At 33.7% G+C, this 27,852-nt stretch overlaps 1 protein-coding gene across 2 annotated transcripts in view; it reads right to left on the bottom strand.

Moving 5' to 3' along the window:
• The window catches only part of LOC145291416 (activating signal cointegrator 1 complex subunit 3-like), a 958,449-nt gene that overhangs the window by 312,781 nt on the left and 617,816 nt on the right, over nt 1-27,852 (bottom strand). For both annotated transcript variants that reach the window (XM_080137231.1, XM_080137232.1), the window contains exons 31-32: nt 18,363-18,500; nt 3,832-3,952 (exon numbers count right to left, since the gene is read on the bottom strand). In XM_080137231.1, coding sequence (XP_079993357.1) covers nt 3,832-3,952; nt 18,363-18,500 — 259 coding nt within the window. The remainder of the gene's footprint in view (nt 1-3,831; nt 3,953-18,362; nt 18,501-27,852) is intronic.

The following is a 27,852-nucleotide window of genomic DNA, read 5'->3' as shown; positions in this document are numbered from 1 at the left end:
ACCCAAATGATATAACTAATAATTTTGTCTAATATAATTATATAGTTATAAACAAACTTACAAAATGTGATTATTTTTTACATTCAATTCATCAGAGAAAATTAGCCATGTACATAACTTTAAATATTTTGGCTGATCAAAATCGATTATTTCATATTGCTCTTGTGATGAGGGTCACACTATTCAGCAAATTGAAAAAATGCTGATATGGAGTTCATCGAATTCCCTTATAAACAATTTTTGTCGCAAAGAGAATAACAATATTAGTAAAAAAAAAATATATCAGAAAAAGAAAAATTCAAACTTTAAATTAAATTCTACAACAGATTTGGAAAGTTTTAATATTCAGTGTTTGAAATATTTCTGCCTTAGTAACTTTGTTTATACTATATTTGTTTGAATTTAATTTTTAACTTATTGTTCGTTATTCAGTTAAACCAATTTATTGTTCGTATTTCAGTTAAACTAATTTATTGTACATATTTCAGTTAAACTAATTTATTGTTCATATTTCAGTTAAACTAATTAATCGTTTGTTTTTCAGTTTTGATTTTTCAAATATTGTTTTTTTAATTTAAAAATTATTTATTGTTCATTTTTATTTATTTCTATTGAATAAACTTCAGTTTCATACAAATCAAATCGTATTCCTTTTCTTTTTAAACTTTTTAACAACTTTTCTCCCTTTCAATTCGTTTTTTATTATTAATATTTTTATTATTAATATTGGATGAGTTTCAGTAAAAAGTATCATGTTTATCTTTTGTCAGGAGGGACCAATAAAAAAAATAAAAACGTACGAGGGGGGTGCAATAAGTAATGCCCCTGACTCACTTCCCATAGCAGTAGAGCAATGAAACTTGGTACAGTTATTAGTCTTTCTCTACATAGGAACCACCCAGAGTTATGCATTTCTCCCATCGTTTGATGCAGCTCTGGAGACCGTTTTTGTAGAACACCTCAGGTTGGTCCTCCAACGACGACGTGACTTCAGAAATAAAGGCTGCATCATCTGGGAAATGCTTTCCTTTCAAAAACAACTTCATGGCTGGGAAGAGGTGAAAGTCAGAGTGTGCAAGGTCAGGAGAGTAGGGAGGATAGGGGGAGGATTTTATAACCACACGCCTGTGCTTCTGATCTGGCGACATGCGAGTTGTGGACCAGAGCGTTGTCCTGCAGGAGGAGGATACCTTTGCTGATCTTGCCCCGCCTCTTGATTTTGATAGATTCCCTTATTATCCTCAAAAGTGAAGCATAATAGGCTCCTGTAATTGTGGTACATTTTGCCAGGAAATCTGTCATCACTACTCCATCCTGGCCCCAGAAGACTGTGAGCATGACCTTGCCTTCTTTGGAGGTGGTGAGTCCAAGTGCTTCGACTGCATTGACTGGGCTTTGGTCTCTGGATCATATTGATGGACCCAGGTTTCATCCTGTGTAATCAGTCTTTTGAAAAACTTTTACTCATCTTCTTGGCACATCTCCATATTCATCCTCGAGCACTCGACGTGTTCTCGCTTCTGGAATGGTGTGAGCAGCCTGGGAATCAATCTGGCAGACACCTTATGCATATGCAAATGGTCATGAATGATAGTTTCCACAGACCCTGCACTAATCTTGACATTTTGGGCTATTTGGCGAATAATAATGCAGCGATCTTCCAAAATGACAGCCTCAACTTGACAGACAGATACCTCATCAATGGCAGAAGGGGGGGGGGGCGACCAGGTCTGGAAGCTGTTTCCACAGACTTCCGGCCATGTTTGAATTCACGATGCCAGCGTTTTACAAGGTCATATGATGGGGCATTATCACCATAAATTTCTTTCATTTCATCAAAAGTCTCCTGTGGTGTGCGTCCTTTCAAATACAAAAACCGGATCACTGCTCAACATTCAACAGGCTCCATTTCACACCTGACTCAGTTCAAACACCTGTAAAACAGAAACCACAATTAGTTCAGAGCTGTAATTTGCCACATAACCCATAGAGATATAAATCATTGCACATGCAAAATTTCAGCTAGATTAGACAACTGGAAGCGGGTCAGGGGCATTACTTATTGCACGCCCCTCGTATGATTTATGTAAATTATGGTTTTATATTGGAGAAAAAGTAAATTAAAAGTAGGAAAAATTATATTAGAATATGTAAAAATAATTTTTTGTTTGATTAAATGTATTGAAAATCATCTAAATTTATTTGAATATTGTTGCAGTTGACGGTGGCCCAGTGGTTATGCCCTTGCAAATGGAGACAGAAATGGCATTGTTGCGGGGTTCAAAGCTCACGACCAGCAACAATCATAATTTCCTGCATTGATGATTCCGAAAGGATGAAACATTAATGTCTGAAGGTATTAAAAATAATATATTTCCCCAAAACCTCTGCCCTTGATGAAGAGGAGACTAAAACTTGCCGCTATGGTTTCAAATGATCAGAAATAACAGCAAGGGGAGACTTGATTCCAAATATTTCTCATATGTTTTATCCCCTCCTCTTTTGGAAATAGGGTACAATTATGAGTATCTCCAGTATCAAATAATCCTTATACACTGTGAAATTTATGTATGAAAACCAAAGAGGGGAGATATAACATATGAGAAATATTTGGAATCAAGTCTCCCCTTGCTGTTATTTCAGATCATTTGAAACCATAGCAGCAAGTTTTTGTCTCTCCTCCATCAAGGCTAGAGGTTTTGGGGAAATATCAGATATTTTGTAATTCATACGCAAAACTAGGAAAACAAATGACTATGATTGAAACATTTTATGGCTGTAAAAAAGTGCCAAAAAAAGTTTATGGATGATGGATGATCCCCTTAATGTGTGACATTAAGGGCAAATGTCACATAGCTCACTACTCACTACACAATTCAGGTCATTAGCTTTCCAACGAGCCTTCATTTGTTCAATTCTGATCAATAGTCGCTGAGATTTGGAACTTATAAAATTACCAAAAGAGGTGGTGTGTGTGTGTGTGTGTGTATATATATATATATATATATATACACACACACACACACACACACACACACAAATGCTCATATATATATATATACACACAAATGCTCATATCTTGGGTTCTATTTGATGAATCTACATGAAAATTTGGAGGCTTTTTGAAGATTATAATACTATTCTATGGTTAAAATTTTATGACAATTAGTAAAAAAAAAAAAAAAATCTATATTTTCAAACCAATAAAATATGCTAAAATTTGTATATATAGTGTCCTGCAAGCAGCTTCACTTTTGCTGCTTCGGTTGTCTCCCCTGTGGCCTTGCCAGGCCATTAATATATAAACATAATATGGTTAGCACTTTATCATTGTTACCTTAAAAGTACAGCATTGTAATAAACTTGAATTATATAATGTTTCCTTCTTCTCAAGCCACCTGATTGGAAGAAATAAATATGGTGGATTGTCAGAAATAAAATAATTATTGATTGAAAACACCAGCAAGGGTTAATAACAAAAAGAAAATATCTTGTCACCAAATAAATGCTTTGAGGGTGTGGCTATATTGACAGTAAAATCCTGCGGTGGGCATTTTCAAGTGGAGAGGTGGGCGTAACAAATCGTTATATGACATCGATGCAAAATTGATTGGCAGTTTGGGTTCAAGAAAATTTACCCCATCAAATTTCTGTACATATGTTCTCCTTCCCACCCTCTCATCGCCACCAATGATAAAGATATATCAATAATTTTTAGACATCAGAATTAGTGTCATTCTTTTGGGCAGAGCACAAATACAACAGATGAGTAGCAACTAGCAAATCTCTTGACATTCTTTGGACACAAATATAAAAAAAATGAACATTTACCTGTAATTGGGAAATCCACATAACGCCTGCTCTTGCCACAGTAATATTCAGTACCTTTAATGATGACGAGGTGAGCTGGAAAGTTGACACCCCAAGCCAAAGTACTTGTGGCAATAAGAACCTGAAATAAATAAACAAAAACATATTTATTAAGTGTTGTGTGGTCGTTTAATGCATAAGAAGATCCGTGTTTGAATGGAAAAGTTTGAATGAGACCTTAAGGCTCAGAGGTGATGTTTTGTCTGGCAATACTTCAAGCAGAAAAGACGTGTCTAAGGTACAGTCCCCAATAGAGGTGAGGAAGCAGTGCACACAGTGTAGCTGGGTGTTAGGAGATGAACTATATGTCTATCTGTATGTCGGCCTTTTCTCCCACATGTACAAAAGTGACCATCACTATGATCCTTCCTGTAACTGTTCTCCTGTTTTTAAATAAATGTCTTTTTAAAACTAAACACTGGCATCCGAGTGTCTTCATATCCGCAGACGAACAAAACTTGGGTTTCGACAACACAGGTGTATAAGGGTTTATACATGATCAGTAAATGAAAACACAACAGGTACAAATAATACAAACTAGTGGGACCTGTGGAAATTCCACAGGAGACTCATTCATATGTAATATATTAATGTTGGCATTCTGTAGAGGTTCAGTGTAAATCGGGACGGTCTGTTATTATTGTAGCACTTTTGTTAAAACTGCGAAAGTATTTATCTAAGCTAGCATGAACGCCCGGCAAAGCCCGGTCATAAAGTATGTTTAAATATGATATTTTAATTCTTGCAGATTTCGTATATATTATGATAGTGTTAATGTTCTATAGATTTTTATATATTATAAAGTTGCGATTTCAAAAATAAAAAAATATATCCATACGACTTGGGTACATTAGCTTGAATCAAGACCAAAATAAAAACTTATGAAAATATATATATATATATATATATATATATATATATATATATATATATATATATATTATGGATTTTACTTGTGGAAATGGAAAGTCAATTAACTTTCTTGAAGTTATATATTCGGATTTTACCATCACTGGATTATTTATCTTCCACCAGACTATCCATTCATGTGTAACCACCTTTTTCTTCACCATATTTCCTCTGCTTCACTTTTTTTGTTTTCAAGTAAGATCTTTGACTTACTTGTTGTTTCATCAAATACTTTTGCATGCAAAATCCAATCTTGCATTTTGCTAATTCCTACCCTCTTATGAGAAGGAAAGTATTTCTTCGAAACTCCGCGGATTAAGGACTATCCACTTATCTAGTGTTTCCTTTTCAGATTAAATATGTTTTTAACTCATTTCAAAGTGTTTTTTAACATGTTTTATTAACTGTTTGCTCGTATATATATATATATAACTTGAGTTCCTTCAGCCATAATCGAAACCGAAACTTATGGAGAATTCTTTATAAAATTATTTATAAAAAAAAAAATAGATGACTTAAGTACCATCAGCTATAATCAAAACCGAAACCAAAACTTATGAAGAATTCTTGGTAAAATTATTTATGACAAGAAATGGAAGTACATAACAATTAAATGACCTGGATGTAAGCGAGACACAGAAAATAACACACGCGCTATCGTATTAATATATAGATAAAAGTGAAATACAGCAACGTTTTGCATTATTTACAAGAAATAATGTAGAACTGCATCCGAGTGGTGTTGCATCAACAAACAACTGGCGTTATTGATGGCAACATAAGTGTTTAGGGGCTTATACACTCATCAGTAAATATAAGTGTTTAGGGGCTTATACACTCATCAGTAAATATAAGTGTTTAGGGGCTTATACACTCATCAGCAAATGAAAAATATAAAAATAACAATATACAAAGAGGTAATCACATTGACACACCGGTTCTCATTAGATCACCGAAGTTAAGCAACGTTGAGCTTAATCAGTACCAGATAGGTGACTATTTGGGAATACTAGGTACTGTATGTAGGAAGGCATCAACACCTCCTTGCAAAAGCTTCAAAAGTTGTCATCTTCTTTGATGGAGATATACATGTGACTGGGGATCGCTTGCGAATTTCATGAAACTTCCTTCTTCAGAGAAAACCAATTCAACTCGCCCTGAATTAGTGTCACTTCAGTTTTGAAAAAATATAACAATCGGACTATATATGTTTTACTTCTCAGTTCCATGTTTAACACTGTTCTCTAAAGGCTTTTCTCTTTGATGGTAATTTCAGCATATTCATAGTGGCATACATGCCATAACGGTTAGATTGCTCAGGAGATCAATGTTCAATCCAAACATTTTTTAGTAATAAAAATGTTTTTGTGAAATAAGTAAGTGTCAAACTAAAAAATGGAGATCGTTTGTAATATCATGATCTATGATCAAACTATAAAATAGTTTTTTAAATATTAAAAAAAAGAAATGTTTAAGTTACATTTTTGGAAAATATGCAACTTCAGTGAAACATTTTTGACTTCTTTGCAAACTTCTTCAGCTCATACACTTTTGATAGTTTCTCTTTTTGCTATTCATCATTCTTTTTCATCTTTTGTGTTATTTGATGAATTGTTACTTTAGTTGCCTTTGATGAGGTCACTTTCATCTTCAAATTTTCCTGGCAACCAATTTTATCTTCAAATAATGTTTTTGAATTTTTGAAATGAGGATTGTTTATTCGTATTATTTGGATTCTTCAGATTATTGTTCTCATCTTGTATGCCATTTACACAACGTTTCGGTTGATGTAACCTCCGATCTTCTTCAGGTATATTTTGTCAACCTCTGGAATTTAGATGAAATTTCAAGCAGAAACCTTTATTTATTTCACAGGGGTAGCATGCTCTTATTCCATCAGCCATGACTGGATAAAGGTCCTAAGTATAACCCCACACTGAGAATTGAACCTTCAACCTTCAGGAGAATATCACTTTTACAATTGATTTTCCAAGTACTGTGTAAGAACCCGTGGCACAATGGTTAGAGTTTGAAATTTTGTGCAAATTTCTGAGTTCAATACACCTGAAGGAGGGTCGGAGGGTGCATCGACCAAAACGTTCTGAAAATAACAGTAGTCCGAATAACCTAAATAGAAATTATGAATCCTCATCTAAAAAAAATTCTAAAATCGCTTTCATATCGAATGCCTCTCTCCACTAAGTCGACTGGCAATTCTTGAACAACCTGACATACGAAAAGGCTCTGTCAAAAGAGGTTTTACAAACTGAAGCACACAAGTTTTAAAATAGATAGCGTCGTTATTGATGCTGCAAGTCTGGACTCATTGAGCGTTTCGGCTTTTCCAACATCAGACTTCTTCACATAGGTAATCCCACCAGGGCTGCTAATACCCACATTTATGCCACTATGGTTTTTAATGTTGTCTTTAATACTTCATCAGTTTTCTAAATGCGTGATCAAATGCAACAGTTATCAGCACCTGTTGCCATCTCGAGGTTTATTTATTTTCCTGTGATTTCCAGAACAATTGGAAACCTGTTTACAGTCCATTAAAATATGAAACTACCACTTTTATGTTCAATGGAATATAAATGTGTCAATTGAAGGAAATTGTGTGACGTCATACTGCATACATGTACATGTCAGATTTCCAAGAGCAAATTGAACCCTAAATTTGAGTTTCTTATTTAAAACTTGTTCTTAATAGCATACAGAACATTTTTAATATCATATGGATGAGATTGCCATCCTAAATGGTTTCTTTGAAAATTTAAGTAAAAATAGTGTGTAGGCAATAATTTTCTTTTCTTTTAAGATTGACACGATGACCGTTTTGGAGTTAAAATCGATTTAGGAGGAGCATTCCAAAATTAATGCCTCATATTTTTTTTTTATTCTGTGAAATCCTCTATACCAAAAAAATTCAACCGATCGACATTCACCAGCGCCTGTTGAACGTCTACAAAGCCAATGCAGTTGATGTCAGTGGGTTTGTCAATTTTAGAATGGTGAACAGATGTGAGTGATAAAGTGCTCTTTGGACTTTTACAACAAACGCATCATTCATCGCTGACAAATGTACATTGAGAATGGTGGTGACTATGTAGAAAAATAAATACTGGAACACAAAAGGTTGTTTGTTTTAATAGTATCATTCCTGTTTTCGGATCTCTTCAATCTTTTAATTTTTGAGTTAAAAAAAACAGGAGACTTTACTTTTTTAATAACGCTCATATTTTTTTTGTCTTGAGTACAAATGTATAATAATAATGGCTTCATGAGCAAAGAAAAAAAAAATCTGGAACGTAAACAGTATGTAATAAAATGGAGTAAAGTCTTGTGATCTATATATATATAAGCGAAAATGTGTGTATGTATGTATGTGTGTTTGTATGTCTCACAAAAACTTTCGACAGAGGCGACGGATTTTCATGAGATTGGTATCATTTTGAAGCCCGACATCTTGAATGACAAATATCGAAAAAAATTGGCCAAAAAAATTAATTCCTTCACCCTAAACTGGACCCTTTTCTACAAGGAGGGGTGCAGAAAAAAATCGTTCCATCATTTTCTCTCCTCCTGCTACTATGACAATGACGTCATGTTTGATCTAGAAAACATTGATGTTAGTTTAAACCACCTGCAAGTGTTTTTAAAGGTTTAACTTTATCCGTTCTCAATTCTATTTCTCTTTGGCATAGGGGTAACGTGTCAGGCTTTTTTTTTCGCCTTAGCCTCAATGCTTCCGGTTCGAGCCTAGCTTCCTACCTAAACTTTTTTTTCTCTTTTTGCTTTGTTTTTTTTATACCATTAAAACAGGGTCACCCTCTCCTACATACACACCTCCAAACACCCAGGCAACGCCGGGTACCCCCGCTAGTGAATTATAAAAGTAATTTATTTAAAAAATTAAAGCATTTATAAAATTCTTTCTTTCACAGTTTTTTTTTGTAGATAATTTGTAAACACTTGCATTGTCTTAATAAAAGCAAATATTAATTTTTATATTTAAAACTTTTTGGCTTTTCAATATAACGGCGTTGCCCGGATGTTTGGAGGTGTGTGTTGGTGGTGGTGGGGGGTTAGATCAAAACAACCCTGTTTAAAAAAAAAAAAAACGTTGGCCGGATGTTTGGAGGTGTAAAAGAAAAAAAAAAGTTTTAGTAGAAAGGTAGGCTTGAACCCCGAACCTTTGACGCGAAGGTGGAAAAGAAATGGAAAAAAAACCCTGTGACCTAACCATCTCGATCACGGGAATAGATGAATTGATAAGTGTGTTAAGTTGACGTTTATAAACCGAAATTAGCAGGTGCGAGAACGGTATGTTGCGTGATGTTTGACCTAGTTTTGCGCTGGAAGCCAGTTTCTGTTTTCCCTGCTACACGGTGATCAAAAAATATCTCGAAAATAGCTTGTAAAAGTCGGGTAAATTAAAGATAGCTGCGACCCGAGTTCCTTAGTCGTAGATATTATTATTTAGACAGCATATAAAAAGTTTTAAGAAGGAGCGAGCCAACCGAGAATGACGGCCAAAAAAAGCCTTTTGTAGACATACAGAAAAAGTAAACACACATACATACACACATTTTCACTTTTATATATATAGATGAAAGTGCTTGCTTCATTTCAGTTAACGTAACATCAGTTTACTTTTTACATAATATCCTACTTATGGTTCCACTAAGACGACATTTTGTAAGACTTGATTATTCTAGCATACTTATAGACTTCAAACATGTTTTTATCTTCAGATTTCATGCATAATACGAAATAAATTTTAATTAGAAATGGTTTATGAGGTAATAATCTTACAATATATATATATATATATATATATATATATATATATATTGGCAGCAAGTCATTATTCAAGCACGTCTGATTGAACATGACAGAGTTATTCTTTGTTCTGATTTTTCTGGATATCCTTCCTATTCGCCGAACGGTCTTTTTTATTTCAGCCGGTAAGTTGTATAAAATGGCGCCCAAAAGAAACTAAATAAATAAATTATAAAATAATATAAATAAGAAAATCGAAATTAAAAATAAAAATAATTCACCCCTAACCATCCTGCAACCACCAATAAAAAACAAAAAAACTATAAATACACCAAGCCTCAAAGGGAAAGAAAAAGATAACAACAATCGCTCCTGATAATAATCAGATGCACTGATAGAAAGCGCTGTAGTAGAATATGGCTGAACAACTTTTGGGTGCCATTTTATACAACATGCCGGCTAAAATAAAGAAGACTGCTCGGCGAATGGGAAAGATATCCAGAAAAATCGAAAAAAAGAATAACTCTGTCATGTTCAATCAGACGTGGTGAATATATATATATATATATATTTGCTCTATCTGGTATATTGAGGTATTATTTAACTGGGATTGTCGTAAAATATTACAGCCAATAATATTTTGTAAGACCAATAATCACTGGATTTCCATACCAGTAGATCTATTGCATTACTTTATTCTGAAGAATATATATATGGTTATATATATATATATATATATATATATATATATATATATATATATATATATAACCATTTTTATCGCCTGTACCTTTTTTTTCTTTTTCTTTTTTTTAGAGCATTCTATTTAGGATGGCAATCTAATCATTTGCTGTCAAATGTCTGACTTTCAGTTTCCATGGGAACAGCCAATAGCAGATCTTCACAAGCAAAAATACTCCTTCTCTTGTACACTACTAGATAATCCTTATCATAATCCCATAATCATGGAATAATCCTGGTTTCAGCAGACCAAATCAAATTTGACCTGTGGGACATCATCTGGTGCTGTTATTGCATGTTGGCATCTTCTCATATGACAAATAGGTTGTTTACATAACTCAGTAACTGTTAGAAAAATTGTACCTGTTTATTCAGAACCTGACATGGTGTCATATCAAAAAAAACAAAAAAAAAAAAAAAAACCCAAAAAAAAAACAGTTATTGCCTATTGGAACTAAATACATTTGTCCCAAGTAGGACCTTAACTACATCCGGTGATGACATCCCAAATAAAGGAGCTTTTAAGGATTGTAAAGTTAGCAGTTGAGTTGGCATTATTTCTAGGATTAAGCTGACCAGTGGGTGTAGTAAATGTTGGGGTTATAATGAAAATAATCTATTACATGTATAATGTGAAACTAGTGCCCGTAGTGTATACCGGAAATGATTATCATATGTACATTTTAGTAGCCTGGCAAATGAGGTTTGGTTTGTACTTAGTTTTCAGCTATTGTGGAAAATGTCAGCCAGAAAGTAGCCACTTGACACAGGAGGTAATATTCTCACTGAAGAAAGTAGAGTTGACTTCAGATGGACGCCGTCCCCCAGTTGGCCAGTAACATCCTTCAGATGCAGTTCACTGTGTATGTTCACCAGTTTCCTGGTTATTTGATCTTCTGAGTATCCAAGTTTTTCTTTTGTTCAGTTTATGAAGGGTCTAGAGTATCCTATTAGGTATATCGCCTAAATATTCCCTTTATAAATTTTTACCTCATAATTTAGTTTCAAGGATATTACTTGTTCTTTTCGAGTATTCTTTTTCAACAATGTCTTTCATCTTGTGTTTACCAAATGTTCTCATCATTTCTCAGTTGAATAATTCTATGTCTTCCATTGCTTAAAATTTTCCCTTCCTCACCTCAAACAGTGCACATTTTTCATTTTCATTCTTATAATTTATATTATTTGAATTCTTCGAACTACTTGAGTGTTGTTTTCAGAATGCTTTCACCTCCAATCGCCTTCAAGTGTATCTTGTTCAACTCTGGAATCTTTCTGTTGAACTTGAGAATCTACACACAATTTTAAAAGGGACAATTTATTTAATCTACAAGGGTAGCATGCTCTCATTCTGTCAACCATGATTGGGGTAGAAATCTTAAGTAATTTTCTATGCCCTACATTTAAAAAAAAAAATGTGTACGATAGGCATTCAACTTAACTACCCTCCAAGAAATGTCAACAGAAAATGAACAATCAACCATATTACATCCCTGAATGTGTTGCCGCCATTGCACACATAAACCACTACTTCAATTGTTTTAAATATAATAGATGTTTTGAAACTAAAGTTGCCTTTAGAACTGCCAGCAATCACGGTAAAAGGATTATAGAAAACACGAGAGAGTCGTATGCTCAGTCCATCAAGTCCAAAGTACAAGAACAGACACAAGATGCCTATTTGCCTTAGTCTTAAAAGGACGAAGGCGATAAGTAGGAGGAAAACAGTCAGTGCGAAGAGAGTTCGACAAGCTTGCAGTTTTTGAAAAGAAGGGACTGGAATATGTATTACATTGAAATATCTTTTCATACTTGTCTATTTTTTTGTTTGTTTTTCCTTCTTTCTTTTTGCTGTTCCGGTTTTTCCACATTGCTCTCAGCTTTTAAAACGTCCACATATTTCCCTGCCAGCAATGCTTCATGTAAACTACCATTTACTTTTATCTTTCCATTAATGTGAATTAAGATCGACCTTCAGTTACAAAGAAAATATTTTATTTGAAATATTTTTTCAGTAATTCTGTTTTAAATAGATAGCTCAACAGCAAGCAGAATTATTTATTTGAAGTTTTTCTTAAAAATTGACAAAATCAATTTTAAGAAAAAACACGAAACTGCAATATTTGCTTGGCTGTGTCTATGTGACTTTGACTACATAAGAAGGGTTGGTTGGTTGGTTGGTTGTTTTTGTTTTACGGCATATCAACCCTTTTGGGTTATTTAATGCCAAATCCAGTTATTTTGAAGAACAATTTTTTTAATAGAGTATATTTGTTTTTTAAGTCGGTTTCTATTTAACCCATAGTTTGGACCCTAACAGGTACTACCACTATGGATCAGAGTGGACCTGGGAGCAATGGCAATTAAAGGGTGGCTCCACACTCCCCAAAGCCCACAAGCTGGGGCCTCACCATCGGATATAGTTTAAGGTCATATCCAGGACCACATAAGAAGGGATCAGTAAAACAAAACAAAAAATAATATACTAACATTTTTGTTCATGAAAATACTGTTAATGAAAAGAATTTTTTTTAGCAAATACTTTGGAACAAACACTTTTAGAATACACTTTTTTTTTAATTATTTGATTGTAAACTACAATAGATGACGCCTGTCCAATTTTGAATTTCCTGAAAGTCATGTGGGTCAGTTTTGTGTCATCATGAAGGTTGCAAGTTGTTTAATAAAATTATTTCTAAAAATATTTCTGTTACTTACAAACGTACAATATATATGCAAATTAGTTTTTGAAAATTTTACGGTAAAAATTATGCCTTTTTTTTTTATTATTATTCATGAAATATTGGTCACCATGAAATATTGGTCACACCCATCTCACAGATGCATTTATGTCTTTTGTGCTTTTGAAAAGCAATCGGAAATCAATTCGAAAATGTGACCTAAAAGTTCTGAATAAAGAAAAACACATAGATGAGAAGCACACAAAATGACACACGTGTAAACTCTCAAGATGGTGGCGAGATGACAAATGACAGAATGTTCTATGTGAAGTGTAAGTGTGCTTACAAAGAGTCACATACAATCGACAGGCGGCATGTTCGACACGCTTGTAATAAATCATTGCTCTCATCTATTAAACAAAACATGTATTCAGATTACCTCATAACTCGCAAAAAAAAATTCATTTTCCATCCAAGCCTCAGGCTAGGATCAGAGTGTAATATCTGTTTTCTTGAACTCACAAACCAATCTAACTCATAGGAAGTGGATATATCTTTTACTTACTCAACAAAACCAGCTGAGCATGCCTGGTCCCCCTCCACGAGTGAAGAATTTACTTTTACCATGACTAATGTTTGTGCAAATTTTTTTTTTTTTAAATCTATGGCATGATTATTGAGAAAAATGCAAACAAATGATTGGATGAACAATTTTGGAGCAATTTTACCCCTATAATGGCCCTTAGGGGAGCAACCACAATCATCCCGGAAAATCCGTACTGGCAAAAGTTTCCTTTCACCATAACTAATGTTTGTGAAATTTTTTTTTTAAATCCAAGGGTGGTTATTGAGAAAACTGTGAATGGACTAACTATGTCCAATCCCTCCTTTGTCGGGGGGACCAAAAATCTACTTCCATTCTCTCATAAAATACTGGAAATTCCACTTTGTTGCATACTTTTTAAGGTTCAGAACGTTTATTTATTTGTAGACTGTTATCTCCATCTTCATAATTGTTGTTTTACCACATTTTGGCCAACTATTCCTCTTGCCTTCTTCAGGTAGTTAACTGCAACAGTATAGGGATGCTGAGTCTCTTAACTGTATCCTCAGTAATTACTGCCTTCCATAGTTGTTGTTGTTGTCTCACCATGTTTTGACAAACTAATCCTCTGGTCTACTTTGAGTAAGATTGAAACCGCTATCTTCAGTCAATGCTCACCTGAAACCATAGAGGTTCAACACCTCTATCCACTGTGCCATGGGCCCCACCGTTATTGTTTCATTTTCTTATTCCATATATCTTTCAGCATAAAAACTTCCCTCAGTAAATACAGAATGCTCCTTAATGCTTATGACCTTATTTTTTCTGTGTTCTGATTGGCTAGAATATTCTAGTTTATAAATCTAATAGACAAACTATCTTCTTGAGCAGTGTTGGTATCTGAGTGTGTCACTTTTCATTTTTATTTTGCTTTTACCACTTTATAGCTAGAACAAAAAGAAAAGTAATCAAATATAATTCTATAGGTAGGGTAATTAATTATGTTCTTAGAACACATAGTCCTTGCTCCCTAAATATATTGCTCATAGATGATAATTTTACAATAAGAACATTGATCTTAGAAAACATTAATCCCAGAACATATTACTCTTAGAAGAAAACCATACGGAGAGTGTTTGGTATTACTTTAGTATTTTTTATTGAAATGGAAGGAAGGTGTTAAAAGTTGTTTAATTGTTATATGTTTTCTGTTTTATTCTCGGCAAATGTTAATTATTTTTATAGTTATTGCAGTTCTTCAATTGATATATTTATTATTATTTTTTAATTTTTATTTTTTTTACACAGGCATCACCACATTATCAAGGCCAAGAGGCCACTCAAGGATAAGGGTTAAAGAATGTACAGTAGAAATTGGACAATATAGTAATCATTAGTAATGAAAATTCGGTAAATTTGATAACTTATATGAAACGGCTCATCAAGAACTTATTTACGTTAGACTTGAACACAACCATATTGTAGTCAGCCGGAAAGCAGGAAAACGGAAGACAATTCCACAGGCGTGCAGTTCTAAGAAAGAAGCTTTGCTCATGGAATCTACGTTTAGGTTTAGGTACAGATAAAGAGTGGGGGAAATTATTGATAGTGTTTACAGCTAGACGAGTGTTTCTTGTGAAAGTTTGGCGAGGGGGGACCATAGACTGAAGCTCAGTCGAACACTTTCCATGAAAATAACGATACATCAGAGACAAACTTGCAACATCTCTTCTGTGAGATAGAGGTTGCAGGGAAGAAAAAAGGACATCTCCTACGAGGCTACGAAGTCTATTTTGAACTCTATCAAGGCAGGACAAGTCCTTTCTAGCAGCTCCTGCCCAGATGTGGCAACAGTATTCCATCCTTGGACGTACCTGGCTCTTATATAGATAGATTGCTTGTTTTATTTAGTAACAGATTCTCTCGCCCATGCATGTATTCATTGAAATCTAGCAAATTGATTTGAAATATAGACTAAATAAATTTTAAAATTTCTATTCTTTTTACGCGACCCTCTCTTCTCTGTATCTCGTATTCTTTAAACGTCACAAAACCAGTCTGTAATTAACAAGAGTAGCGTTTCCGTCTTAATGAAAAATATTAAAGATCAAAGGCATTACTCTCAGCAAACATAACTCTTGAGCATTAGTAGTCTTTTTTGTTTTCAAAATGTCCGACTCTCAGGGGCCGTCTTCTAGTATCAGAATGAATAATACAGTTGAGGGATGAATTACAGAATATCCTAGGAATCAGATCAGGCCTCTCTGACCTGTCTAGCCAAAGTGGAAGAATGGTTTAGTCACCAGGAACTTGTCTTAAGGTATCATGGATCGTGATGCATGTAAGATTATGATTACATAAAGTGGAAAAACAATAAAAAAAAACAAGTGAAACATGCATGGTCTCCCGTGAGTGCATAGTGAACGAGGCGTAAAAAAAATAACTAGTTTCAGCATTTGCACCCCTCCCTTTAGCCCCAAAAGTCCCCAGGGACAAATCCTGGTGAAAATGAACAAACAGTGCAGTTTTTGGCCTTAACATATGTAAATTAGAGTTCTGCACCATACAAAAAAAGAAATGACTAAGTCCATCATTCCCCCCCCCATTTAGCCCCAAAAGTCCCCAAAGCCGTAACATATTTAAATTTGAGTTCAGCACCATGCAAAACTGCTAAATAGACATACACAGAGAATTTTGGACAAATATGATAAAATAGTCCCAAAATGGAGTGCTTTTATTAGCCCTAAAAGAGCCCCTGGGGCACACCCAAGAGTTATTGCGAAGTATAGACAAACAAAATTATAAAGAAATCAGTTAGTTACAACTTTTCAGAAATTTTTATAAAAATCCAAGACATCAACTTTTTTAATAAGCACAAAAGTGTCAATTTTAGCTATTTTAACACAAAAGACACTCCTAGAGCGACAAGTAGAGTTTTCCTGGAAAATCCGTTCTGTTACGTTTTTACTCCTATGATGTTTAATGTTTGCACAAAATTTCAAAAAATTCCAAGGCGTAGTTATTGAAAAAAGTGCGGACGGACGAACAAACAATGATGAATTTACAGGTCCACCCTCCTTTTGTCGGGGGACCAAAAATATTTGATTTTTACTTGAAGATTTTAATAATAAATGAGACTCTTAAAGTTTAAAATTTCTTAATTTTATGGAAATAGCTGCCGCATAACTTAATGTCATGATATGCTACTGGTACCGTCCAATATTTGAACAGCACGTTTGAATTCAAAGAGTTCGATAATAATTCTTAAGATTATCATTATCAGCCTCTCTGTAAGATTTTTTTTAATTCTAAAAGTAATGTCTGATGTTCCAAGTCTCACTGAAATTTGCATCTGCAAGCAAAATATTCTTAGAATATAAATAATAGACCCTACCTGTAGAATTATACAAGTGGCATTCCAAAAGTGATGCCTCCTATTTTTTATGTTTAACTTTATTCAGCATTAAGTAACCCACAGATGGCTGCTATAGCGTAAACCAAGCATAATAAAGTTTTAATATACATTCTCAGAACACATTGCCGGAATATATTGCTCATAGACGGTAATTTTACAGTGGGAACATTAATCTTAGAAAACACTATCAGTTCAGCCCGGCTTCGCTCGGGCCCTATGTACTGTTCATAACTTTATGTGCATATGTGTGTGTATGTATATATATATATATATATATATATATATATATACGTTTGACTTATTTTCAGGTAACCTACATCTAAAATTTCAATTGTTTAGACCCAAAATTGGCAGAGGAGTTTGATAGAGTCTGCAAATGTCAACTCTTTACACTTTGACCTCTTGGCAGTCAAATCTTTGCCCCAAAACTGATTAAAAAGCTTGCCGCATGTCTGAATAACCTTTATGTAAAATTTCAAATGTTTAGACCCAAAATTGATTGAATAGTTTGCTAGAGACCGCAAAGGTCAAATCTTTTGAACTTTGACCCATTGGCAGCCAAATTTTCGACAAAAACAATGATTAAAAAGCTTGCCCTACGTCTGAATGCACTTTATGTAAAATTTCAAATGTTTAGGCCAAAAACTGGCTGAATAATTTGGTAGAGACTGTAAAAGTCAATTTTTTTTTTTTTTAATTTGACCTCCATTTTGACCCCCTTAACATTTATTGTTTTGACCTCAAATCAAATTAAAAAGTTTGAAATTTTAAGTATTTAGACCCATAATTGGCGGAGGAGTTTGGTAAAGTTTTCAAAGGTCAAATCGTTGAAATTTGACCCCTTGACAGCCAAATTTCTGGCCTAAAACTGATTAAAAAGATTTTCCCAAATCTCAATACCCCTTATGTCAAATCTCGAGTCTGTAGGCTGAAAATGGACAGAGTTATTTGGTAGGGAAATGTACACACACAGACAATTTCACTTTTATTAAATATATATAGATTACTCCCAAAAGATATTACTCTTGAGCATTGGTAATCTTTTTTGTTTGGAAAATAATTGACTCTCTGTCAAACCAAATCAAGTTCGAATATCCTGTATCAACCTCTGAACAGTGTGACAATAATCTTTCTCTCTCTTTCTCAAAAAAATGAACATCCACTCTACATCCTTCCCTTTTCACAGATACTTTTGACCCAACAAGATATGAGATTCACACGAACTAAGGAGCTGGTTATTTTTTTTACTCATTCTATTGGCACTCTCTACACATCCATTCTTTATTCACATAAATACATTATCTAACTTCTTAACAATTAGCCAAAACTAAAATACATTTAACAAATTCCCATTCAATTCTTTAACCACCCAAGCAGAAACTTTATCCTGCAGCGAATATAAACATAAGATCTGATATACCTGTATTTTCTGATTGACAAACAATTCTTCTGTAATTTTCCGATCTTTTTCCTGAAGGCCAGCATGGTGAAGGCCACAACCAAATGCCAAGGTCAATTTCAGATGAGCATCTTTCACGCCCAGCAACACATTGTCCATCTAAAAGTAGAAAATATATGAACAAATGAGTAAAATTTAAACAGAATTTCTTATGAGATAAATACATTTTTAATTGAGTTTAGTTCCAGCCATTTCTTTTAGAGCTTATTTGGTCATCACAACTGGAAAAAAAACAACAACAACAACTGGAAAAAAAAAAAAACGTGTTAACTAGTGATGAGACAATTCCAATGTTATTACTGATTCCGATTCTTTATAAATCTCTAAATATTTAACTGTAAAGTTGATTTTTTTCTCAATTACCGTAAATACACATTTAATGTGCATATATTTTCTCAAGAATAAAAGCATACTTTTAGTTTCAAAAGAGATAGAGTTTGATGAAAATATGGACACAGACAGACATAGTACCATATATATAAGTAGTTTGAGTTCTGTTATGGGAGCGTTGATTAAATTTGAATAAAAAAAAAAATATGTATCATACGTTTTGAAAGCCAATTCACAATGCAGAAATAAACAATATTTTACTTGTTTGAAATTTATATATTTTGGAGCACCGCCATCTTCAGAATTAAGAAAAACAAAAACACCAGTACAAATATTTGAAAATGTTTCATGTGATTTGTACTAGTGTTTTTGTTTTTCTTAATCTCATTCATCCAGAGGAAGTCTCGAAATAAAGACGAAACGTTGATGAACACATAACTCGGCTTGTTCCTTTTTATTTCTCTATTTTGTCGGAATACTATTTTCATTATTTTCATCATATATATATATATATATATATATATATATATATATATATATATATATATATATATATATATATATATATACATACATATTTTCAAACTCTATCTTTTCTGAAACTAAAAGTCGCAGAGTTGCGCTAGTGACCTCAAATAATTGAGTTTTTATGGAGCATTCTTTTATGTGTCGTTAAAATAGTTTTTCAGGGGTCATCTTAGTTTATTTTTATTTTTTGATCAGATCATATGCGTGTCACATTAGTCCAGTGATAATGTCACCAGCTTTGAATACTACAGTTTTTCTTTTGGTGTCGATTCTAGCTGATGGCACCAAATATATATATATATATATATATATATATTTTTGTTTACTTTTGAAATTACGACTTTATAATAATATATACAAAATCTTGACAAATCAAAATATCATATTTAAGCGTATTTTACAACCGGGCAAAGCCGCTCCCTTCCATGCTAGTATATATATGTACACACACACAATATTATATATATATATATGCACGCACATCATATATTTTTTTATAAAAGGTAAATAAAATAGTGATGCTGACAAATTTGAAATGAAATTAAATCAGATTTTTTTCTTCTTCCAAGAAATTCAATGAAATCATTTTTAATGTTTCATGGGAAATCTATAAATATTGATTTTCTTTTTCTTTTTTTTTTTTTTTGTTTATTAATTTTTCAAACTAAAAGACGTTATAACTGTTGCTGTTGAAATCTAAAAGAGCGAACATATAAGCTTTTAAAGAAAAAAAAAAAAAAGAAAGAAAGCTGCTACTAATAGCACGTTTTAACTTAAGGGACATTAAGAAAGAAAGACCTTTCCTTTTATTATTATTATTATTATATATAGGAACATTAAATACTAATATATGCACTCAGCATCGGCAGGCAGGCGATGGATGAACTGTTGAGCAGGCTGACGGTTTCTTCCAGAATTGGTCAACTTTTTTTGTGTTAGGCAAATGATACTGATTGAAGTACAATAACTAAGACTGCTCACTCTGGATGAGTACAACCACCACAAGTAATTGTAACCTTAATATAACAACAAACATCATAGAAAAATGGTTCAAATGCTAAGGGGACTCGATAATCATGAAGAAGATGAAGCACCCAAAATGCTAGATGTTTTAGATGGGAAATGAAACCGAAGAAACATCGAGTATACAAGACAAAGCATGATTTAGAAATTTTCTCTCAAACTTTCAATGAGCATTGATTAATGAAAAAATTCTAATGTGTCTTCAATTCTCCCCAAATCTTTCTCATCATTAAATCAGAAATCTCTGACATATAACTTCTGGTGTATGAAGCATTTTAAGAACAAAAAACATTTCGTTATCATACTAAAGCTATGTCAATGAACGTTTGTTTCCTTAAATTATATATATATATATATATATATATATTTGCTCTGCAATAGTACTGAGCACTTTCTTCTAACTACCAATTTTGCTATATATAATTTGGTGTGAATTGTAAGGTTAATTTTATTAGTAGCTATCCAAACTTCTTTAATGTTTTTCTTTTTGTATCTTTGTACTTCCCTATTGCTTGAAAATTTTTTTTTTTTTTTTTCTTTTGTAAACAGTTTGTACAAGCTTTTCTAAATGCTGGCCATTTTCCCCTTCTTATTTCATGTTCACATCCACAATACCTTGATAAAGTGCAGAAATGTATCTATAATTCAATTTGCCTCACCCTTTCTTCTTCACTGCAACCTCTCTCTCACAGACGCGATATTGTTAGTCTCAGTCTTTTTTTATAAATACTATTATGGCATGTGTGCTTCAGAATTGTCTGAGCTGTTCTCTGCTTCCTTTGTTCCAGCTCGTTTGACTTGTTGGCATCGTGGTCTCCATTGTTTTAATATCTCATTGTAATACAGCTTCTTATTTCAGTCGTTTCTTTCCAAGAACTGCAAGTTTGTGGAACTCTCTTCCTGCTCACTGTTTTCCTCCTACCTACAGACGTGGTCTTTTCTAAAACCAAGGTCAATAGGCATCTCCTTTCTTTGCGATAATCATCTTCGCCTTCTTGTTAGCTCCTTACATCAAGTGGCCTCATGTCTTGTCTCAAGCAATTTCCATAAAAAAAAAAAATACCAACAGTTTATCTTTTCAACATGTAAGTATATCAGAAATTTTTTTTTTTATTATACTGGTTGTAGATTTATGTCAATTCTTGTCGTTTCAAGTCAATGCGTTTAAAGACATGTTTTCTATTTGTAGTTGTCCCATTATTTTATATCGGTGTGATGCATTCCACACAATTCAATTAAGGTTAATTGAAAATAAGTTCTCTTCAATTGTCGGTTCTTTTCATGATCAGAGGTTTTCAAATTCACAATATCTATTCGCATTTCATAGACAATGTAGTTATTTCATGATTGACTGTTCATTTTTTGTTTTATTGCCATGAACTTTATTCTTTCTATGTTTTATTACTATGCCCTCCAAAATCATTTAAAATAGGTTTGGTTGTTTTGTTTTACGCCATTGTTTTTTTTTTTGTTTTTTTTTTTTACATAGGCATCACCACATTATCAAGGCCAAGAGGCCACTCGAGGATAAGGGTTAAACAGTGTACAGTAGAAATTGGACAACATAGTAACCGTTAGTAATGGAGATTCACTAACTTTGTTAACTTATATGCAACGGCTCATCAAAAACTTGTTTACGTTAGACTTGAAGACAACCATATTGTAGTCAGCTGGAAAGCAGAAAAACGGAAGACAATTCCATAGGCGCGCAGTTCTAAGAAAGAAGCTTTGCTCATGGAATCTACGTTTAGGTTTAGGCACAGATAAAGAGTGGGGGAAATTAGTGATAGCGTTTTCAGCTAGACGGGTGTTTCTTGTGAAAGTTTAGCATATCAACCCTTTTCCGGTTATTTAATGCCAAATCTAGTTATTTTGGAAACAGTATTTATGTTGCATCCAGTTATTTTGTGGAAGGTTTTTATTCTTCAAGTTTTTTGTATCTTCGATCGCTAGTTTGTAGTGTTTGGTTTGGTTGTTTTATAGTGGATTTTATCGCTTTTGTTCCATGCCCTGCAGAACATGAATGAGTTTTGCAATGGGAGAGGGAAAAGTTTTACAGCATTTATGTTTGGTACATTTCAAGTTAAGAAACCAGTCAGGAAGTGGGGGAGATAGAAAGAGAGAGGGGAAATGGGAAGAAGGAAAAGGGGGAAAAAGTGGGTTGTTGTTTTTGGTCTTGCAGAACATAATTAATTTTTGCAAAAAAAGGAAATTGAAAAACAAAAAGCATCAACGTTAGGTGCATTTCGTCTCAGGAAGCCAATATCTTGAGACAGCCTGATCTGGTAGCACCAGTATTTAAAATAAAAGTGAGAGAAAAGTAATAGAAGAAATGGTAATTCCTCGGATTAATAAACTATTCTTCTTCCTTACTATTTGGATTCTTCAGACTTCCGTTCTAATTATGTGTGTTATTTTCACAACGTTTTCATCGATGTAACCTCCAACCTTCTTCAGGTGTATCTTGTCACACTTGGGAATCTTTCTGTCAAACTTGGGAAGCTGGATGGAATTTCAAACGGAACCTTTTATTTACTTCACGGGGGTAGCATGTTCTCGTTTCGTCAGCCATGACTGGATAGAGGTCCTAAGTAATTTGCAATTGTTTTTTTTTGGTCGCTCACACTGAAAATTGCATGGAATTTCAAATGAAACCCGTTACTTAATACACGGGAGTAGCATGCTCTCGTTCCATCAGCCATGACTGGGTAGAAGTCCAAAGCAATTCACAAGAACCCATAGCATAGTGTATAGAGTACTTGCTAAAATTCAGTTGTAAAGTTACACTCTTTTGTATGGTGGAAGGTTACAATTGCGAATAGCTTAGGACTTCTACCAAATCATGACTTGAAACACAAGAGCATGCTACCCCCTCCCCCGTGGATTAAATAAAGGGTCCAGTTCGAAATTTCATGCAGATTTCCCGGGTTAAACAGAAATATTCATAAGTTCAGCAAGATATACCTGAAGAAATACATCAACTGAAAGTTTTTGAAAATAATACAAGATGAGAACAGTAGTCCAAACAATCCAAACAACAAATCCAAATAATAAATCCTCATCTCAAAAATTCAGATCGTTATATGTTTTTTTTTGTTTTTAATGGGGGAGGGGGGGGGGAGAAATATTCTTTGATGCAAAAGATGAATCAGAAATGACTGCCGGGTAGGAAAGATCAAAACAATTGTATTTCAACTATTTGAACACATTGTTAGCTATCAATTAATTTCTTTTGAAGTTTGAAGAAGACATCCTGTTTGAATGTCTCCTCACCACCACGCACACACTGATCTTTCAAAGAAGGAAAAAGAACAAATGACAACATTTTTGATAAACCTTCTATCAAGGAATCAAAAAGAAAATAAAAGAAAACGTGTGGAATTTTTTATAAATACGAAAAATACAGACGTCAGCAGACTTCAAGTTAAAGAAATGGATTACATAAGATTAAACAGCTTTACCCCTCCCCTCCAAACATATTCTGGAACTTTTTTTTTGGTTCTTATACAGAATTCAACCGAATTAAAAAAAAAAAAAAATACAGAAGAATCTTTATGTACGTGCCCGTCATGGAACGAAAACGTCATATTCCAAAAATCACGTAAATTGATCAAGTAGTTTTTTTGGGGGGGTTTTGTTTTTAATGTAAAACAAGCAGTTTTAAATGAATTTCAAGCAATTAATGTGAAATCGTTAGTATTACAAGGCTGATCTTGCAAGTTTTAATTATTGTGGAGTTACATGCATTTGTCTATTCAAAATGGCGATGCAAGACAGTGCTTTTTCTCTGCAACATGCAGACAGAAACTGTAATTAAATGTGTAACACGCACACACGGACCCACTCCTGGGGGGGGGACAAACAGAAGAACATGTTATACATACATTAAAACAGACACTAGACAATACGGCTCGGTAACATACAAACATGGATACATACACATATATGTATACGCACTAGACGGCACGATCGATGTAGATACACACTGCTATGTTACATAAATAAACAGAGAACTTAATTGAGTTATCTTGTGGTATGGTCGCTGGCTTTGAGCAGAGGCCATTTTGGAGCGTCTTTGTTTATAGCTAAGAACCACATAAACATTAAATACAAATTTAATGAAGCAAGAGAACGAGGGATATATATGAAGGCATGCATAATAAAATGAAATATTGAAGTAATAGAAAGGTCACCAGGTAGTAAGTGCTACCTAAAACATGAATAGGATTTTGTAAAAGAGAAATTGAGAAAAACGAAATTTAATAACAAAACATTTTATACAAGTAAAAAAAACTAAAAGCTATTTTTCAGTAACAAAAATATTTATAGTACGACTTGTGTTTAGATAAGGAGCTTGAGTGAATAGAAGTTTCATGTCAAAATGCTCATTGTGTGAATATGTGCATATTTGAAAATTTGGCAGCGTAGCATTGCCGTATGTGTGTATATTACCTTTGTTCTTGTAGTACGTGTGTATATGAAGCTATACTGTGAGTTGTGGAGCTCTTTTCCTTTCGCTACTCCTAGTCCAAAGATACTATATTTTCAGCTGCCTGTATTCTTGTTTTAAAGGAGTTTCCAATTTCGTACTGGTTTAATTTATTACTAGGGCTATGACAACAGAATATTCTTATTGTTTTGACTCTCGAGTATATATGTTAGATAATAGCATTTTTAAAAGATAATTAGTTATTCTCGATCTATCTATTTATTTATCTATTCAATGCTATTCTTAGAATAGTTTTTATTGGGAGTTATTTATTGTTTATAAAGAATAAAGTGTAGCAATGGGTTTTAGCCGAGGATGTTTACATAAATTAGCTAGGTTAAATATAAACAAAATAACCTTGAGCAGGCATACATGACAGAGGAGGTCACGTTAAGGAGGCATGTCTTTTAATTGGTTACGTCATCGGATCTGAGGTCAAGAGGTCGGGAAGTTTAGTCAGTCGGAGAGTTGAAGTTTGATCATGCAAGTGAACAGACGTGCTTCAAGCCAGGAAGCGATGCTGTGAAGAACAAGCATGTAGACACGAAATGCAAACTCTTGTGAAGACCATTTGAGACAGCTGAAATAAATTTATATTTTAAAAATATAATGTGTTGTTCTGTGGTTTCACAAAAGAAGGAAGAACAGAGGTCTCAGTTGGTTATGATGACGGTCATTCCATGTTTTATCACGGAGCTCAGCAGTTAAGATAGAAGAACTCTTGAAGAAAGAAAAGGTATGAAGCAGAAGCATATATTATTCTTCTCATATATGAACTGTAATATATACCCGTGTGATAACTCTCTGATAGAACATGACTCAGTTTATACATCGATATCATATCCTCTGGCTAAACACCATACATACAATTCATACGTTTTTATCTGATCCCGTTATAAGATCAATATCCCCCACCCACTTTATGGCTGTTTTGGGGCCGATCCACCTGACTACACAACATATATCCGATACAGCTAATCAACTGAGAACCACATATATACCATCCCTGTCCTCCATTGAGCACTCTTTGATAATAATTCAGATTTCATTGGATTTACATCTAGGTAACCAATTTATATAACCAGTTTGCACACACACACATATATACATACATATATATATATATATATATATATATATATATATATATATATATACACGTGGACACATGCATATTTTGATCCATTGGTAAATTTCTTTTTACTATTATTGTTTTGCTTCAGAGATAGGTTACTTTGGAAATCCATTTCTTGAAGCTGTCCAACACATGCAGGCATGGGAGGAAAATAGGTGCAGTCATGCTCAAAAAGGTTTTGTCTTTTTTAATTGAAATACGATCTTGACAAAAATTGTTATTTAACAACAATTTCATAATGCTACGAAAATGATCGTTTAAATGAAAAATTTGAGGTTCAAACTGTGGTTTTTTAACTTTAAAATTGAACAAAAAATTAGTCATGATGAAGTTTAAGCATGGTAAGTTTTGGGTCATAATTTGCATTCAAAATCTTTTTTGCTTAACGATTAAATTCTTAAGAGTTCCAGAAATCTGAATAGTATTCTATTTTGTAAAAAGAAAACTGACATTTTTGAAGTTGCCCAATGTTGTAATGATTCAAATGGAGATGATTACAATTGACTCATAAAAAAATGTAGATTCATGATCACTTTTGTTGGATTCATGATCACTTTTGTAACACACCGTGCAGAGAAATCCAATCTTCCTACGAAAAAAAAAAAAAGAAAGAAAAAAAAAATGAGTTTCGAGAACATTAGATTATCTCCACAATTTCTGTGAATCCTCTTGATAGACCCCCCCCACCTCCGCCGGTAGCATTTCTCAATAGACACTGCCTCAGGGTCAAAATCACATCACTTAGATTGGAGATCCTCTCGGAGTCGCCTGGAGTCGGTGAAGATTAATTAATGAATGCCTAGATTCTAATCAATCACAATCTTTCTCGTTTGACTAAACCCTCTCTATACATTTATCATCTCGTCTTGGCAAATTGGTTAGTCTTGTTGCCACAGTCAAGCAAAGATGGGCCGCTCTATGGACAGAGCTCCTGAAAATTCAACCTTAATATCACAAGAATTATCATTTTACAAACAAAATCTATTATACTAATACATGCTATATATATATATATATATATATATATATATATATATATATATATATATATATTAGTCAGTTTGTCTGTCCACCGATTCTACTTTTTCTCAGAAACTACTGAGCTGATCTAGTTAACATTTTGTCATGGTCTTTTGGTATGATAAGGTACAGTGACCTAAGTATTATGGTAACTATTCGATACACAATTAGGAATTAATAGTGTTTTGTACTTAATGTAAAAAGAGCACAAAATTATTCAACCATTAATTTGACATAATACATTTATTCTAAGTCAACAGGTCATTACTTCTGACCGTTTTTGATTGGACAAAAAATATATAAAGCTAAACATCTGTGTGTGTGTGTGTGTGTGTGTGTGTGTGTGTGTGTGTGTGTGTGTGTTTGTCTGCGTACAAATAGGCTCCTATATGGTTTACTATTATACTAAACTGACCACATACAATGATAGAAGAGGTATCAAGGAGCAAAACTAGGTATGATAAAGTCACCTCCCACCAACAGGGATGAGGCCGCAGGGGGAGAAACCCTATCCACACTCACACCATTTCATGTAGAGCTACCAAATTTGTCAGGATAACCCCCCAGCTCCATAGCTGCTCACTTATGCTTATTGTTGAAGAAGGTCATCCCGTTATCATATGTTGAGCGCCAAGTGTCTCCGAAAGATGGAAGAGGATATTACAGCACTTGATAGTGAGCTTGATGCAGTCTGTGTAATGTTTCTTCGGGCAGCCGAGGTTTCATCGGTCGTGAGTGAGCTGACTGAAGTAAATTCTTCAAGGTAGTCTGTTTGAGGGCATCCTGATGACATGGCCCATATATATATATATATATACATATATATATACACAATATTTATTTTTTTTTTTTATATTATTTATAAAACATGTGTTTCACAGTATCTAAAGCTCATCAGTGTAACGGACTGCACCAGGGATCAAAAC

The sequence above is a fragment of the Euprymna scolopes genome, chromosome 12 (genome assembly GCF_053919585.1).
Source record: "Euprymna scolopes isolate OS-2025 chromosome 12, ASM5391958v1, whole genome shotgun sequence".
Classification (NCBI taxonomy): domain Eukaryota; kingdom Metazoa; phylum Mollusca; class Cephalopoda; order Sepiida; family Sepiolidae; genus Euprymna; species Euprymna scolopes.
Note: the sequence above shows the minus strand (reverse complement) of the source record. Positions and strands in the feature narration are given on the sequence as shown.